Source organism: Oncorhynchus gorbuscha, linkage group LG25 (genome assembly GCF_021184085.1).
Source record: "Oncorhynchus gorbuscha isolate QuinsamMale2020 ecotype Even-year linkage group LG25, OgorEven_v1.0, whole genome shotgun sequence".
Classification (NCBI taxonomy): domain Eukaryota; kingdom Metazoa; phylum Chordata; class Actinopteri; order Salmoniformes; family Salmonidae; genus Oncorhynchus; species Oncorhynchus gorbuscha.
In genome coordinates this window covers 5011990-5029076 of record NC_060197.1, presented here as the reverse complement: position 1 = coordinate 5029076, position 17087 = coordinate 5011990, and the positions used below count along the sequence as shown (strand labels likewise).

Genomic DNA, 17087 nt, shown 5'->3' with positions numbered 1-17087 from the left:
GTATAGTACCAACGCTACTACTACACTGTACATCATGTATAGTACCAACGCTACTACTACACTGTACATCATGTATAGTACCAGCGCTACTACTACACTGTACATCATGTATAGTACCAACGCTACTACTACACTGTACATCATGTAGAGTACCAACGCTACTACTACACTGTACATCATGTATAGTACCAACGCTACTACTACACTGTACATCATGTATAGTACCAACGCTACTACTACACTGTACATCATGTATAGTACCAACGCTACTACTACACTGTACATCATGTATAGTACCAACGCTTCTACTACACTGTACATCATGTATAGTACCAACGCTACTACTACACTGTACATCATGTATAGTACCAACGCTACTACTACACTGTACATCATGTATAGTACCAACGCTACTACTACACTGTACATCATGTATAGTACCAACGCTACTACTACACTGTACATCATGTATAGTACCAACGCTACTACTACACTGTACATCATGTATAGTACCAACGCTACTACTACACTGTACATCATGTATAGTACCAACACTGCCACTACACTGTACATCATGTATAGTACCAACGCTACTACTACACATCATGTATAGTACCAACGCTACTACTACACATCATGTATAGTACCAACGCTACTACTACACATCATGTATAGTACCAACGCTACTACTACACATCATGTATAGTACCAACGCTACTACTACACATCATGTATAGTACCAACGCTACTACTACACTGTACATCATGTATAGTACCAACGCTACTACTGCACTGTACATCATGTATAGTACCAACGCTACTACTGCACTGTACATCATGTATAGTACCAACGCTACTACTGCACATCATGTATAGTACCAACGCTACTACTGCACATCATGTATAGTACCAACGCTACTACTACACATCATGTATAGTACCAACGCTACTACTACACATCATGTATAGTACCAACGCTACTACTACACATCATGTATAGTACCAACGCTACTACTACACATCATGTATAGTACCAACGCTACTACTACACTGTACATCATGTATAGTACCAACGCTACTACTACACTGTACATCATGTATAGTACCAACGCTACTACTACACTGTACATCATGTATAGTACCAACGCTACTACTACACTGTACATCATGTATAGTACCAACGCTACTACTACACTGTACATCATGTATAGTACCAACGCTACTACTACACTGTACATCATGTATAGTACCAACGCTACTACTACACTGTACATCATGTATAGTACCAACGCTACTACTACACTGTACATCATGTATAGTACCAACGCTACTACTACACTGCACATCATGTATAGTACCAACGCTACTACTACACTGCACATCATGTATAGTACCAACGCTACTACTACACTGCACATCATGTATAGTACCAACGCTACTACTACACTGCACATCATGTATAGTACCAACGCTACTACTACACTGCACATCATGTATAGTACCAACGCTACTACTACACTGCACATCATGTAGAGTACCAACGCTACTACTACACTGTACATCATGTAGAGTACCAACGCTACTACTACACTGTACATCATGTATAGTACCAACGCTACTACTACACTGTACATCATGTATAGTACCAACGCTATTACTACACTGTACATCATGTATAGTACCAACGCTACTACTACACTGTACATCATGTATAGTACCAACGCTACTACTACACTGTACATCATGTATAGTACCAACGCTACTACTACACTGTACATCATGTATAGTACCAACGCTACTACTACACTGTACATCATGTATAGTACCAACGCTACTACTACACTGTACATCATGTATAGTACCAACGCTACTACTACACTGCACATCATGTAGAGTACCAACGCTACTACTACACTGCACATCATGTAGAGTACCAACGCTACTACTACACTGTACATCATGTATAGTACCAACGCTACTACTACACTGTACATCATGTATAGTACCAACGCTACTACTACACTGTACATCATGTATAGTACCAACGCTACTACTACACTGTACATCATGTATAGTACCAACGCTACTACTGCACTGTACATCATGTATAGTACAAACGCTACTACTGCACTGTACATCATGTATAGTACCAACGCTACTACTACACATCATGTATAGTACCAACGCTACTACTACACTGCACATCATGTATAGTACCAACGCTACTACTACACTGTACATCATGTATAGTACCAACGCTACTACTACACTGTACATCATGTATAGTACCAACGCTACTACTACACTGTACATCATGTATAGTACCAACGCTACTACTACACTGTACATCATGTATAGTACCAACGCTACTACTACACTGTACATCATGTATAGTACCAACGCTACTACTACACTGCACATCATGTAGAGTACCAACGCTACTACTACACTGCACATCATGTAGAGTACCAACGCTACTACTACACTGCACATCATGTATAGTACCAACGCTACTACTACACTGCACATCATGTATAGTACCAACGCTACTACTACACTGCACATCATGTATAGTACCAACGCTACTACTACACTGCACATCATGTATAGTACCAACGCTACTACTACACTGTACATCATGTATAGTACCAACGCTACTACTACACTGTACATCATGTATAGTACCAACGCTACTACTACACATCATGTATAGTACCAATGCTACTACTACACTGTACATCATGTATAGTACCAACGCTACTACTACACATCATGTATAGTACCAACGCTACTACTACACTGCACATCATGTATAGTACCAACGCTACTACTACACTGTACATCATGTATAGTACCAACGCTACTACTACACATCATGTATAGTACCAATGCTACTACTACACTGTACATCATGTATAGTACCAACGCTACTACTACACATCATGTATAGTACCAACGCTACTACTACACTGCACATCATGTATAGTACCAACGCTACTACTACACATCATGTATAGTACCAACGCTACTACTACACTGTACATCATGTATAGTACCAACGCTACTACTACACATCATGTATAGTACCAACGCTACTACTACACTGCACATCATGTATAGTACCAACGCTACTACTACACTGTACATCATGTATAGTACCAACGCTACTACTACACTGCACATCATGTATAGTACCAACGCTACTACTACACTGCACATCATGTATAGTACCAACGCTACTACTACACTGTACATCATGTATAGTACCAACGCTACTACTACACTGTACATCATGTATAGTACCAACGCTACTACTACACTGTACATCATGTATAGTACCAACGCTATTACTACACTGTACATCATGTATAGTACCAACGCTATTACTACACTGTACATCATGTATAGTACCAACGCTACTACTGCACTGTACATCATGTATAGTACCAACGCTACTACTACACTGTACATCATGTATAGTACCAACGCTACTACTGCACATCATGTATAGTACCAACGCTACTACTGCACATCATGTATAGTACCAACGCTACTACTACACATCATGTATAGTACCAATCATGCTACTACTACTACACATCATGTATAGTACCAACGCTACTACTACACATCATGTATAGTACCAACGCTACTACTACACATCATGTATAGTACCAACGCTACTACTACACTGTACATCATGTATAGTACCAACGCTACTACTACACTGTACATCATGTATAGTACCAACGCTACTACTACACTGTACATCATGTATAGTACCAACGCTACTACTACACTGTACATCATGTATAGTACCAACGCTACTACTACACTGTACATCATGTATAGTACCAACGCTACTACTACACTGTACATCATGTATAGTACCAACGCTACTACTACACTGTACATCATGTATAGTACCAACGCTACTACTACACTGCACATCATGTATAGTACCAACGCTACTACTACACTGCACATCATGTATAGTACCAACGCTACTACTACACTGCACATCATGTATAGTACCAACGCTACTACTACACTGCACATCATGTATAGTACCAACGCTACTACTACACTGCACATCATGTATAGTACCAACGCTACTACTACACTGCACATCATGTAGAGTACCAACGCTACTACTACACTGTACATCATGTAGAGTACCAACGCTACTACTACACTGTACATCATGTATAGTACCAACGCTACTACTACACTGTACATCATGTATAGTACCAACGCTATTACTACACTGTACATCATGTATAGTACCAACGCTACTACTACACTGTACATCATGTATAGTACCAACGCTACTACTACACTGTACATCATGTATAGTACCAACGCTACTACTACACTGTACATCATGTATAGTACCAACGCTACTACTACACTGTACATCATGTATAGTACCAACGCTACTACTACACTGTACATCATGTATAGTACCAACGCTACTACTACACTGCACATCATGTAGAGTACCAACGCTACTACTACACTGCACATCATGTAGAGTACCAACGCTACTACTACACTGTACATCATGTATAGTACCAACGCTACTACTACACTGTACATCATGTATAGTACCAACGCTACTACTACACTGTACATCATGTATAGTACCAACGCTACTACTACACTGTACATCATGTATAGTACCAACGCTACTACTGCACTGTACATCATGTATAGTACAAACGCTACTACTGCACTGTACATCATGTATAGTACCAACGCTACTACTACACATCATGTATAGTACCAACGCTACTACTACACTGCACATCATGTATAGTACCAACGCTACTACTACACTGTACATCATGTATAGTACCAACGCTACTACTACACTGTACATCATGTATAGTACCAACGCTACTACTACACTGTACATCATGTATAGTACCAACGCTACTACTACACTGTACATCATGTATAGTACCAACGCTACTACTACACTGTACATCATGTATAGTACCAACGCTACTACTACACTGCACATCATGTAGAGTACCAACGCTACTACTACACTGCACATCATGTAGAGTACCAACGCTACTACTACACTGCACATCATGTATAGTACCAACGCTACTACTACACTGCACATCATGTATAGTACCAACGCTACTACTACACTGCACATCATGTATAGTACCAACGCTACTACTACACTGCACATCATGTATAGTACCAACGCTACTACTACACTGTACATCATGTATAGTACCAACGCTACTACTACACTGTACATCATGTATAGTACCAACGCTACTACTACACATCATGTATAGTACCAATGCTACTACTACACTGTACATCATGTATAGTACCAACGCTACTACTACACATCATGTATAGTACCAACGCTACTACTACACTGCACATCATGTATAGTACCAACGCTACTACTACACTGTACATCATGTATAGTACCAACGCTACTACTACACATCATGTATAGTACCAATGCTACTACTACACTGTACATCATGTATAGTACCAACGCTACTACTACACATCATGTATAGTACCAACGCTACTACTACACTGCACATCATGTATAGTACCAACGCTACTACTACACATCATGTATAGTACTACTACTACACTGTACATCATGTATAGTACCAACGCTACTACTACACATCATGTATAGTACCAACGCTACTACTACACTGCACATCATGTATAGTACCAACGCTACTACTACACTGTACATCATGTATAGTACCAACGCTACTACTACACTGCACATCATGTATAGTACCAACGCTACTACTACACTGCACATCATGTATAGTACCAACGCTACTACTACACTGTACATCATGTATAGTACCAACGCTACTACTACACTGTACATCATGTATAGTACCAACGCTACTACTACACTGTACATCATGTATAGTACCAACGCTATTACTACACTGTACATCATGTATAGTACCAACGCTATTACTACACTGTACATCATGTATAGTACCAACGCTACTACTGCACTGTACATCATGTATAGTACCAACGCTACTACTACACTGTACATCATGTATAGTACCAACGCTACTACTACACTGTACATCATGTATAGTACCAACGCTACTACTACACTGTACATCATGTATAGTACCAACGCTACTACTACACTGTACATCATGTAGAGTACCAACGCTACTACTACACTGTACATCATGTAGAGTACCAACGCTACTACTACACTGTACATCATGTAGAGTACCAACGCTACTACTACACTGTACATCATGTAGAGTACCAACGCTACTACTACACTGTACATCATGTAGAGTACCAACGCTACTACTACACTGTACATCATGTAGAGTACCAACGCTACTACTACACTGTACATCATGTAGAGTACCAACGCTACTACTACACTGTACATCATGTAGAGTACCAACGCTACTACTACACTGTACATCATGTAGAGTACCAACGCTACTACTACACTGTACATCATGTATAGTACCAACGCTACTACTACACTGTACATCATGTATAGTACCAACGCTACTACTGCACTGTACATCATGTATAGTACCAACGCTACTACTACACTGCACATCATGTATAGTACCAACGCTACTACTACACTGTACATCATGTATAGTACCAACGCTACTACTACACTGTACATCATGTATAGTACCAACGCTACTACTACACTGTACATCATGTATAGTACCAACACTACTACTGCACTGTACATCATGTATAGTACCAACACTACTACTACACATCATGTATAGTACCAACACTACTACTACACTGTACATCATGTATAGCACCAACACTACTACTACACATCATGTATAGTACCAATACTACTACTACACATCATGTATAGTACCAATACTACTACTACACTGTGCATCATGTATAGTACCAATACTACTACTACACATCATGTATAGTACCAATACTACTACTACACTGTACATCATGTATAGTACCAATACTACTACTACACTGTACATCATGTATAGTACCAATACTACTACTACACTGTGCATCATGTATAGTACCAATACTACTACTACACATCATGTATAGTACCAATACTACTACTACACTGTACATCATGTATAGTACCAATACTACTACTACACTGTACATCATGTATAGTACCAATACTACTACTACACTGTACATCATGTATAGCACCAATACGACTACTACACATGTATAGTACCAACACTACTAACTTATCAGAATTAATGTAACCTGTCAGCCTTGTTGTAAAAAAAACATAATTTAAGGCGAGGGATAGGAAAAAAGAGTGTGAGAGAGGGAGAGAGGAAGAGAGCGGGAGAGTGAGGGAGAGAGAGAAAGAAAGAGAGATGGAGGAAGAGCGAGGAAGAGAGAGAGAGAGAGAGAGAGGGAGGAAGAGAGCGGGAGAGTGAGGGAGAGAGAGAAAGAAAGAGAGAGGAAGAGAGATGGAGGAAGAGAGGGAGAGAGAGGAGGAAGAAATATTGAGTGAATTAAGGTCAGAGGGGTAAGTGAGGTCAGAGATTGTGGGCCTGTGCATGGCCTTTGTTCAGAGATGAGGAGAGAAGGGCATTGTGGGATATGGGTGTTATTTTGTGAGAGACTGAGGCAGTCTCCCAGTGCCAGCCTACCACTGATCTCCCCTCTGGCACAAACCATCTGACTGTGTGTTACTGTGTGTGTCTCTCTCTCTCTCTCTCTCTTGTGTGCATGAGTTTCAATGTGTGTGAGAGACAGAGTGTGGATGTGTGCCTGCATCTTTCCACAGTAACAGCGCAGCATGGCCGTCAGGGCTGAGACAGAGGAGCTAATCTCTCTGTATCTCTGTATCCTCAGACACAAAGACAAGAGGGATGTGTCACTGCTGGGATGACTGGGCTCGAACACAGCATCCATTTAACAGGGATTATCTATTCAACAGAGTTATCTATTAGATATCTGTTATTCTGACTGACTATGTAGGGCTGCCAGCCTCGCTGCCTCTCGTGCCACATGCCAACCAGCCCCAGATGAGCAGCGGCATGAAATGACTGGCACCGTGCAAAGCTGGCAGCCTAGGCCTCTGTCAAACTCCTGGTCTCTGGGTGGGTCTCTGAGCGGGACCTGTGTGTAAGGGTATAACCCTGTGTCGGTGAGTACTCTCTGATCATGCCAACCTGCTCCAGGTGAGTCTATATGTGAAGAAATGCCTAGAGGTCGTAAATCTCCAGACTCTCCTCCCGCTTGGCCTGGGGGTCGTAAATCTCCAGACTCTCCTCCCGCTTGGCCTTGGGGTCGTAAATCTCCAGATTCTCCTCCCGCTTGGCCTAGGGGTCGTAAATCTCCAGACTCTCCTCCCGCTTGGCCTGGGGGTCGTAAATCTCCAGACTCTCCTCCCGCTTGGCCTAGGGGTCGTAAATCTCCAGACTCTCCTCCCGCTTGGCCTGGGGGTCGTAAATCTCCAGACTCTCCTCCCGCTTGGCCTTGGGGGTCGTAAATCTCCAGACTCTCCTCCCACTTGGCCTTGGGGTCATAAATCTTCAGACTCTCCTCCCACTTCAACAGTGGCGTTTGTAGACTTTCACAGTGTTAGGTTCTAATTTTCAGAGTAAATAACTAGAGAAGCTTTAACCAAGTTTAATTCTTCCCAAAGGTTCGACACAGCTGTATTCAGACAAAAGACAGGACTTCCCCCGTGGTGGTATTCATACCCCACTTTGGGTGGAGTCTTCTCTTTATCTCTAAACATTGCATCATTCTTGCTAAGCAGGGAACTAAGTGATATGATCCTTCAACAGTTTCTCCCCTTATCAGTACTGTCACATTGCAATCGTTTCCCCTGCACTCAGCACATTCCAAGCTTAGTTGTCTTACTACAGAGAACCATTGACTTCTCACTCTTTTATATACTAGGAGTCTGATCTATCATGTCTTTAATATCTCAATGTTCAAAGTTTACCCCGAATACAACAACAGAAACCCAACACTAATGGCCCCTTCCTTTCAGCTAGCAACCTAAGCTGCCATGTTAAAACAGCTTCACTGACCATCCTGTAAATATAGCCGCTCATTCACAGTCCCTTTAGAGATGTCAGAGAGATGTCAGAGAGGGAGAGATGTCAGAGAGGGAGAGGGAGAGATGTCAGAGAGGGAGAGGGAGAGATGTCAGAGAGGGAGAGAGAGAGATGTCAGAGAAAGAGATGTCAGAGAGGGAGAGCGGGAGAGATGTCAGAGAGGGAGAGCGAGAGAGATGTCAGAGAGGGAGAGCGAGAGAGATGTCAGAGAGGGAGAGAGATGTCAGAGAGGGAGAGAGAGTGAGAGATGTCAGAGAGGGAGGGAGAGAGAGATGTCAGAGAGGGAGAGAGATGTCAGAGAGGGAGAGAGAGTGAGAGATGTCAGAGAGGGAGAGCGAGAGAGATGTCAGAGAGGGAGAGCGAGAGAGATGTCAGAGAGGGAGGGCGAGAGAGATGTCAGAGAGGGAGGGCGAGAGAGATGTCAGAGAGGGAGAGAGAGAGAGATGTCAGAGAGGGAGAGAGAGAGAGATGTCAGAGAGGGAGAGAGAGAGAGATGTCAGAGAGGGAGGGCGAGAGAGATGTCAGAGAGGGAGAGAGAGGGAGATGTCAGAGAGGGAGAGCGAGGGAGATGTCAGAGAGGGAGAGCGAGAGAGATGTCAGAGAGGGAGGGCGAGAGAGATGTCAGAGAGGGAGGGCGAGAGAGATGTCAGAGAGGGAGAGAGAGGGAGATGTCAGAGAGGGAGAGCGAGAGAGATGTCAGAGAGGGAGAGAGAGATGTCAGAGAGGGAGAGAGAGAGAGATGTCAGAGAGGGAGGGCGAGAGAGATGTCAGAGAGGGAGAGAGAGGGAGATGTCAGAGAGGGAGGGAGAGAGAGATGTCAGAGAGGGAGGGAGAGAGAGATGTCAGGGAGGGAGAGAGAGATGTCAGAGAGGGAGAGAGAGTGAGAGATGTCAGAGAGGGAGAGAGAGTGAGAGATGTCAGAGAGGGAGAGAGAGTGAGAGATGTCAGAGAGGGAGAGAGAGTGAGAGATGTCAGAGAGGGAGAGAGAGAGAGATGTGAGAGAGGGAGAGAGAGAGAGATGTCAGAGAGGGAGAGAGATGTCAGAGAGGGAGAGAGATGTCAGAGAGGGAGAGAGATGTCAGAGAGAGAGAGATGTCAGAGAGGGAGAGAGAGAGAGATGTCAGAGAGGGAGAGAGATGTCAGAGAGAGAGAGAGATGTCAGAGAGAGAGAGAGATGTCAGAGAGGGAGAGAGATGTCAGAGAGGGAGAGAGATGTCAGAGAGGGAGAGAGATGTCAGAGAGGGAGAGAGAGAGATGTCAGAGAGGGAGAGAGATGTCAGAGAGAGAGAGAGATGTCAGAGAGGGAGAGAGAGAGATGTCAGAGAGGGAGAGAGAGAGAGAGATGTCAGAGAGGGAGAGAGAGAGAGAGATGTCAGAGAGGGAGAGAGAGAGAGAGATGTCAGAGAGGGAGAGAGAGAGAGATGTCAGAGAGGGAGAGAGAGAGAGATGTCAGAGAGGGAGAGAGAGAGATGTCAGAGAGGGAGAGAGAGAGAGATGTGAGAGAGGGAGAGAGAGAGAGATGTCAGAGAGGGAGAGAGATGTCAGAGAGGGAGAGAGATGTCAGAGAGGGAGAGAGATGTCAGAGAGAGAGAGATGTCAGAGAGGGAGAGAGAGAGAGATGTCAGAGAGGGAGAGAGATGTCAGAGAGAGAGAGAGATGTCAGAGAGAGAGAGAGATGTCAGAGAGGGAGAGAGATGTCAGAGAGGGAGAGAGATGTCAGAGAGGGAGAGAGATGTCAGAGAGAGAGAGATGTCAGAGAGGGAGAGAGAGAGAGATGTCAGAGAGGGAGAGAGATGTCAGAGAGAGAGAGAGATGTCAGAGAGGGAGAGAGAGAGAGATGTCAGAGAGGGAGAGAGAGAGATGTCAGAGAGGGAGAGAGAGAGAGAGATGTCAGAGAGGGAGAGAGAGAGAGATGTCAGAGAGGGAGAGAGAGAGAGATGTCAGAGAGGGAGAGAGAGAGAGATGTCAGAGAGGGAGAGAGAGAGAGATGTCAGAGAGGGAGAGAGAGAGAGATGTCAGAGAGGGAGAGAGAGAGAGATGTCAGAGAGGGAGAGTGAGAGATGTCAGAGAGGGAGGGAGAGAGAGATGTCAGAGAGGGAGAGTGAGAGATGTCAGAGAGGGAGAGAGAGTGAGAGATGTCAGAGAGGGAGAGAGAGTGAGAGATGTCAGAGAGGGAGAGAGAGATGTCAGAGAGGGAGAGAGAGTGAGAGATGTCAGAGAGGGAGAGAGAGTGAGAGATGTCAGAGAGGGAGAGAGAGAGAGAGATGTCAGAGAGGGAGAGAGAGAGAGATGTCAGAGAGGGAGAGAGAGAGATGTCGGAGAGAGAGAGAGAGAGGTCCCCTGGAGCAAAGATATGGCAGGGAAAGAGAGAGTAGCTAGAGCGAGATAAAGAGAGGGAAGGGAATAAAAGTTACAATGTGAATGACAGAAAGGGAAGGATGTAGAGTGTTTTGTGTGTGCTGTTGTCCCTAGGGAGGCTTGTATACAGCAGCATGATGAGATTGTATTGCTGATGCATGGTGGGCTGTGGTTGGATGTGATGGGGAGTGGAAGGGAGCTGACTGGGTGTCTCTTTGCCAGGTGAGCCACAACTTCACAGGTGTGAAATAGAATCATGACATAGAAGACTGGCTGCAGCTCTGGAGTGATGCAGACTGGGCATCTGTCCTGATTCATGTACAGGGTCCCTGGTGGCTGAAGCAATCACATGTACAGCTCAGGATTGGCACATAAATGCACACGGGGTAAGACACACAAATGAACATAGACACATGTAAGTACGCACACGCACACCCACCCACCCACCCACCCACACAGCCATGTAGGCCAAATAGGCTGTCTCTGCAGGTAGCCGGCTGGTAAGTGCTCAGATTAAACACAGTACACACCAAAGATATCCCTGGCTTCTTCCCCCACTCCTGGTCGAACAGCTGTTAGTGTTTCAGCCAGGCTGGGTGGATAGATGCTGGGTAATTGGGTCTGCTTTGTGGTTGGCCCTCTGCTGATCACAAAGCCGGAAATCTACAGTAGCTCGAAGTCCCGATAAGTCTACAGTACAAAGGTAGAGCACTATAATATAGGGAATGGAGCTGTTTGAAGACATATCGTGGCTTTAAGCCATTTCTATGTGTCTGTCTCAGTTTATTATCTCTGTTTAGTCTTTATATTCTCTGTGGTTGACTCTTGGGGAGAGACATATTGGAGTGGACTTCCAGGAACGATTCCCCTGGGAGAGAGCGCCTGCTCTCTTGGACGTCATCCAGTTCCCGAACATACAACGGCTCCTCAAAGACCCGGGGGATTCTTCAGCGGTGCAGACCAGGGCATAGGTCACAAAAGCAAACAGAGGCGGAAGACAGAGCATCCAGTCCCAGCTGGAGGCCATCTAACGCTGTGCTCAACTCAATACAAGAGGATCAATACCAACAGGACAGTACAGTTTCCTTTACGGTGACAGGCAGCAATGTTAGAATATGCGCTCGGCAGTCGGCATACCGATGGCATGGCATTCCACTTCCGAGACAGTGACCTCATGGCGAGCCATGGCAAATTCCATTATCCCTCTAGAACAAACCAAATGGAACTCAGGACTACTTTGTCGTGAGAGATACGAATCCATGTGGTCACTGGAAACCACTGGCAGGGACAGGCCTAATAACGCCATGTTTTACTGATCAAGCAAACTTAATGCTCACGTTAACTGCTACTTCTCCTCAGTGGTCGTACCATTGTAACCCCTAGGGGTTAGGGAAGGTGACAGAGGGATGTGGAGAGGGTTGTGGCCCCTCTGAGGAGCGTTACTTGTGGCCCCCGGCGGCCGGCCCTGGTCCAGAGGGGTGTTCGGCCGAGCGGAATCTCGGAACTCGGGTCGGAGCGCTATTGTCGTCAATCCATCGATTACAGAGGAAACCAAGCTGACAGCACCCCCACGCTCCAACGAGCACCGAGACACACACTGCATCATGGCAAGAAAAACACACACACTTCAACAAAAAATACCAGAGGTGCTTCCACACAAATGGAATGATTCCATGTAACAGAATCAGCATTCTACTGGCATCCAAACCATCCTCCTTCACCTGAGTCACGTATTCCTTAAAGGAAACCTTATGGTGGTTTGATTCAGTCTGAGGACGATGTGTGTTTCAATCAGTTTCCATTCACAGTTTATCAAAGGGAGGAACACGGTGAGGCTGGGTAATCTTGATGAACACAATATCCTCTGTGTTATAGAGAACAGTCTCTTATCCTGACATCAAAACCTGGAGCTTCTCAGAACCTCTGACTCCTTTAGAGGAAATTAAAAATGGAGGTCTCTCATCCCAGGCTAGATCAATAGCATGCAGGTAGGCATGCAAACACCCGCGCACACACCTGCGCACACAGACACACACACATACCAAGGGCTAAGTCATTACACATGAACAAGTCAACGCTGACCTCCAAGCATGCCATACTTTCACATTTCACAGCGACAGTTTCTCTTTTCCTCTCGCTGTTTAAGCTCCATCCGTCAACCACAAGTCCAAGACTGGAGAGCAGTAGGTGACCAATGGCTGTGCAGGTCTGAAGAGATGACCTCAGGGCTCTGTCTACTGCCTCCTCCAGGTCATTTATGTAGGGCGTCTGTTAGAGTTGGAGACGTTGTGATTTGGTGTGCACCAAGGCACCGTTCTAGCATCGCTACTTTTTGACCTCAACATGTGGTCACACAAAAAGGTCATCAATCATGCAGAAAGACCATCACATTGGATCAGATAAATGCCTTGTCCAATACACAAACAACTATCTAGATGTGGAAAGGGCAAGGTGCTTGGCAGACTCTTTATCCCTATGGGGACACCAGTGTGGGTTGCCGTGGTCCCCATTAGGGCCACCACTGAGCATGCGCTAAATGCATGTCTTCCCTACCCTGATGGGTCTCCTGGCACTGTTCAATGTACTAATTTGTTCATTTGTGGCCTAATTAGACGCAAATCTCTTTCTCTTTCTCTCTCTCTCTCTCAAGGGAGTCGTGGGTGTGTGGAGTGCCTGCCACTAGCCTCGCTGCCCCTCATGCCACATGCCAACCAGCCCCAGATGTGTAGCTGCATGAAATGACTGGCACCGTGCCAAGCTGGCAGCCTAGGACTCTCTGTCAAACTCCCGGTCTCTGGGCGGGTCTCTGGGCGGGTCCTGTGTGTAATGGTATAACCCTGTGTGGGCGAGTGTTCTCTGAACTGTTATATCCAACATTTAAACAGAGCGTTACAGAGCCTTGTAATATACTTGTATGTATTGAAATGTAATTCCACGCAGTAAACAACACACCATACTATAGGATGCAGTCATTGGACCTAGTTCAATAACACCAGGCCAGATGGGAGCAGCAGTGCTAGCCATGGACCCGTTTTACAGTTATGCCCTGCCTGTGTTAAAGGTGATTACCCACAGTGAGAGCTGGCCTTTATCAATGCAGGGAGACAGTTACAAGGTTATAAGTAGGGCAGGAACAAGTGGAAACACCAAGCTCCCTGTTAGGGAAGAAGGCAATCAGGCCTGAATATGAGTCGCAAAAAAAGAGGAAATCGATAATGCAATGTATTCGTGGGGGACCCATGCATATCCACGAGCACACGCATGCGAGCACACACACACATATTTATCCGCAGTACCCTTAATGAGCTCGGGAGTTGAGGGCCTTCCCTCCTACACTGTGGGTGACTCTTGAAACTCTCATACTAGAGCAGGTCTGCAGTGCGTAGACTAGCCGTGTAAACACAGCCAGCCAATAAATGTTACCCTGGATGCTCCCCAGAGGTACTTGGTCCACACCAGCCGGCCCATCCATCCCAGGGGCACCCAAAATGCAAGGACGCAATACCAGAGAGGATTAGAGTACCAGCCACTGTCACCACCGGTTTACCACAGAGCACTGAAACAGAGGAATCCACAAAGGCAGACATTTCTCAATACATTATGGGCGTAGTTGCAGCCTTAATCTAAACAGGGGTTTTGTTTCTACTGGACAACATGTGACCTCGTCCCCAAGCTCAATTGCTACCGTATATAGAGAGCCAGCTGGGGATAAAATGACTGACATTGAATTCAGTGAGGCAGGAAAGCTTTAGGCTATTTCAGTTATAGAGTGCCCTAAAATACTAATTGTCATTGTAGGTTTCTGTAAAAGTGTGTTAAATATCTAGGTGGAGTAGTTGCCTAATATGGAAACCTTAATATAGGCTGAATGCCAAGCTTGTAAACGTTGTGGATTTTACATTGCCTGGCCAACATGCCTTGCTTATATTTTTACAACTCAGTTGTTCGTCATATCATAGAAATAATTCAAATGTGTAAATGGCTGGTGCACCTTAAAGGAGCCGAGGGATTATTAAGTCATCATTGGCCAGTTTTCCTCCATGTCTAGTTTTCCCTGACCACAGAACCTGACCAGGAAAACTCCTGGTCCTATTGGGGTATGGATGTGGTAGTACAATAACCTTTAGGTAGTCTGTCCTGGCTGTCATTCTGATCTGGCCCTGCCCTCCCTCCGTAGAGACTAAACTCCAGGCCAATGTTCCCTCTAAGCTGCGAGCGTTCACGGTCACGCAGCTCCCCCAGAAACAAATATAGCCCACAGAGAGAAGCACTCAACAATCGCAATCGACTGGTCGATCTCCAAGCAGGGCTGTGGCGGACACGGAATTGTGTCAGCCAGTGAAATGTCAAGAAAATAACTGTCGGTCTCACAGTAATTGACCGTTCATGAACAAACACATTTAGCATCTCCTGGCTTCCACACACAGCCTACAAGACACGGATGCAGACCTTTGGACCATCTACATTTGAATAAGTCTAATAAATGTAATATAGCCTACACCTTCACAATAAATCCATTATTTACTTTAGACAGGTCTAAAGAAACATGATATGAAGAAAATGTAGTCTATTTCAGAATAACAGAATACCATACTCTGAGTTGTCCTTATGTTAGGTCCTGATCTGGCTATGCCATATGGCTGTGGGCTACACTAGTTCATTTAGCTGACAAGATTTGCTTAGAATTTCGTGGCATTATTTTATAGAATGAAGAATACAATTGAATACAATTGCAACAATCCAATTCCGAGGTGCATATTGAAGACATCGGAACTGTCCACATTTAAGATGAGTAGGCCTAACAAACAGCAAGAGCACTAGCCTGTGTCAATCTACTCTCCCCATAGTACAAAAGTTGACCTATTCTATTCTGTGCGAGAAATAAATATTCCAAACAGTCTGGGACAGATGCGATAGATCCCAAATTAATACAACCACTAGCATCAATGTTTGTTTTTTTTACGCAATTAGGCTGACGCAACAGATCAGAACGTTTAGTTTAAACTGTTGATAAACTATTAGGCTATTTCTTCACATTATAAGCACAGCAATGCGCACACGGCAGTTGGCTACAAACGCTAATGGGAAAACAGCATTATCAAAAGTGAGCACAAATATGATATGCAGGTAATGCTTTTACTATCAAGGTGCATTTTATGGTGAAAATGATCTTCCCCAAACTTAAAACTTACACGCTGCTCACATGATGTCTGCCAGTTAAACTCCCGTTGTAAAGCGGATTAATGTGCTTCATTTTAAGAAGTTATTTGGCCACTTTAATTGTGATTACAATCCTTATTAAAACAAATATGCCTATGGGCTAGGCTACATGGGGTGTGTGACTATGATTCGAAAAAGTCATTTAAAAAAGGCATTGTTTCTTATGCTGGGCATCATATACAAATGATAATATATAATTCACAAGTGACAGGCTAATATTGCACCCATCAGACCCAGCAGCGTACTTAGAGTTCCACATGTTTAGTAATTATGAAACTCACCAAAAACAATACAGAAGAAAACTAAACGTGACGTCCTGGGCTGCTCACAGGCAGCTACACAAAAACAAGATCCCACAAACAACAGGTGGGAAAAGGCTGCCTAAATAGGATCCCCAATCAGAGACAATGATAGACAGCTGCC

The 17087-nt window shown here is 44.5% G+C and overlaps 1 protein-coding gene across 3 annotated transcripts in view; it reads right to left on the bottom strand.

The window, feature by feature from the left end:
* LOC124014441 (fatty acyl-CoA reductase 1-like) overlaps positions 1 to 17087 on the bottom strand; it is a 65039-nt gene that overhangs the window by 17714 nt on the left and 30238 nt on the right. The window contains exon 1 of one of the 3 annotated variants that reach the window (XM_046329424.1): positions 14868 to 14992. The exons of the other annotated variants lie outside the window; for them this stretch is intronic. Coding sequence (XP_046185380.1) covers positions 14868 to 14912 — 45 coding nt within the window. The 5' untranslated portion in view covers positions 14913 to 14992. Of the gene's footprint in view, positions 1 to 14867; positions 14993 to 17087 lie in introns of those variants that run through there. 3 annotated transcript variants of the gene reach the window in all.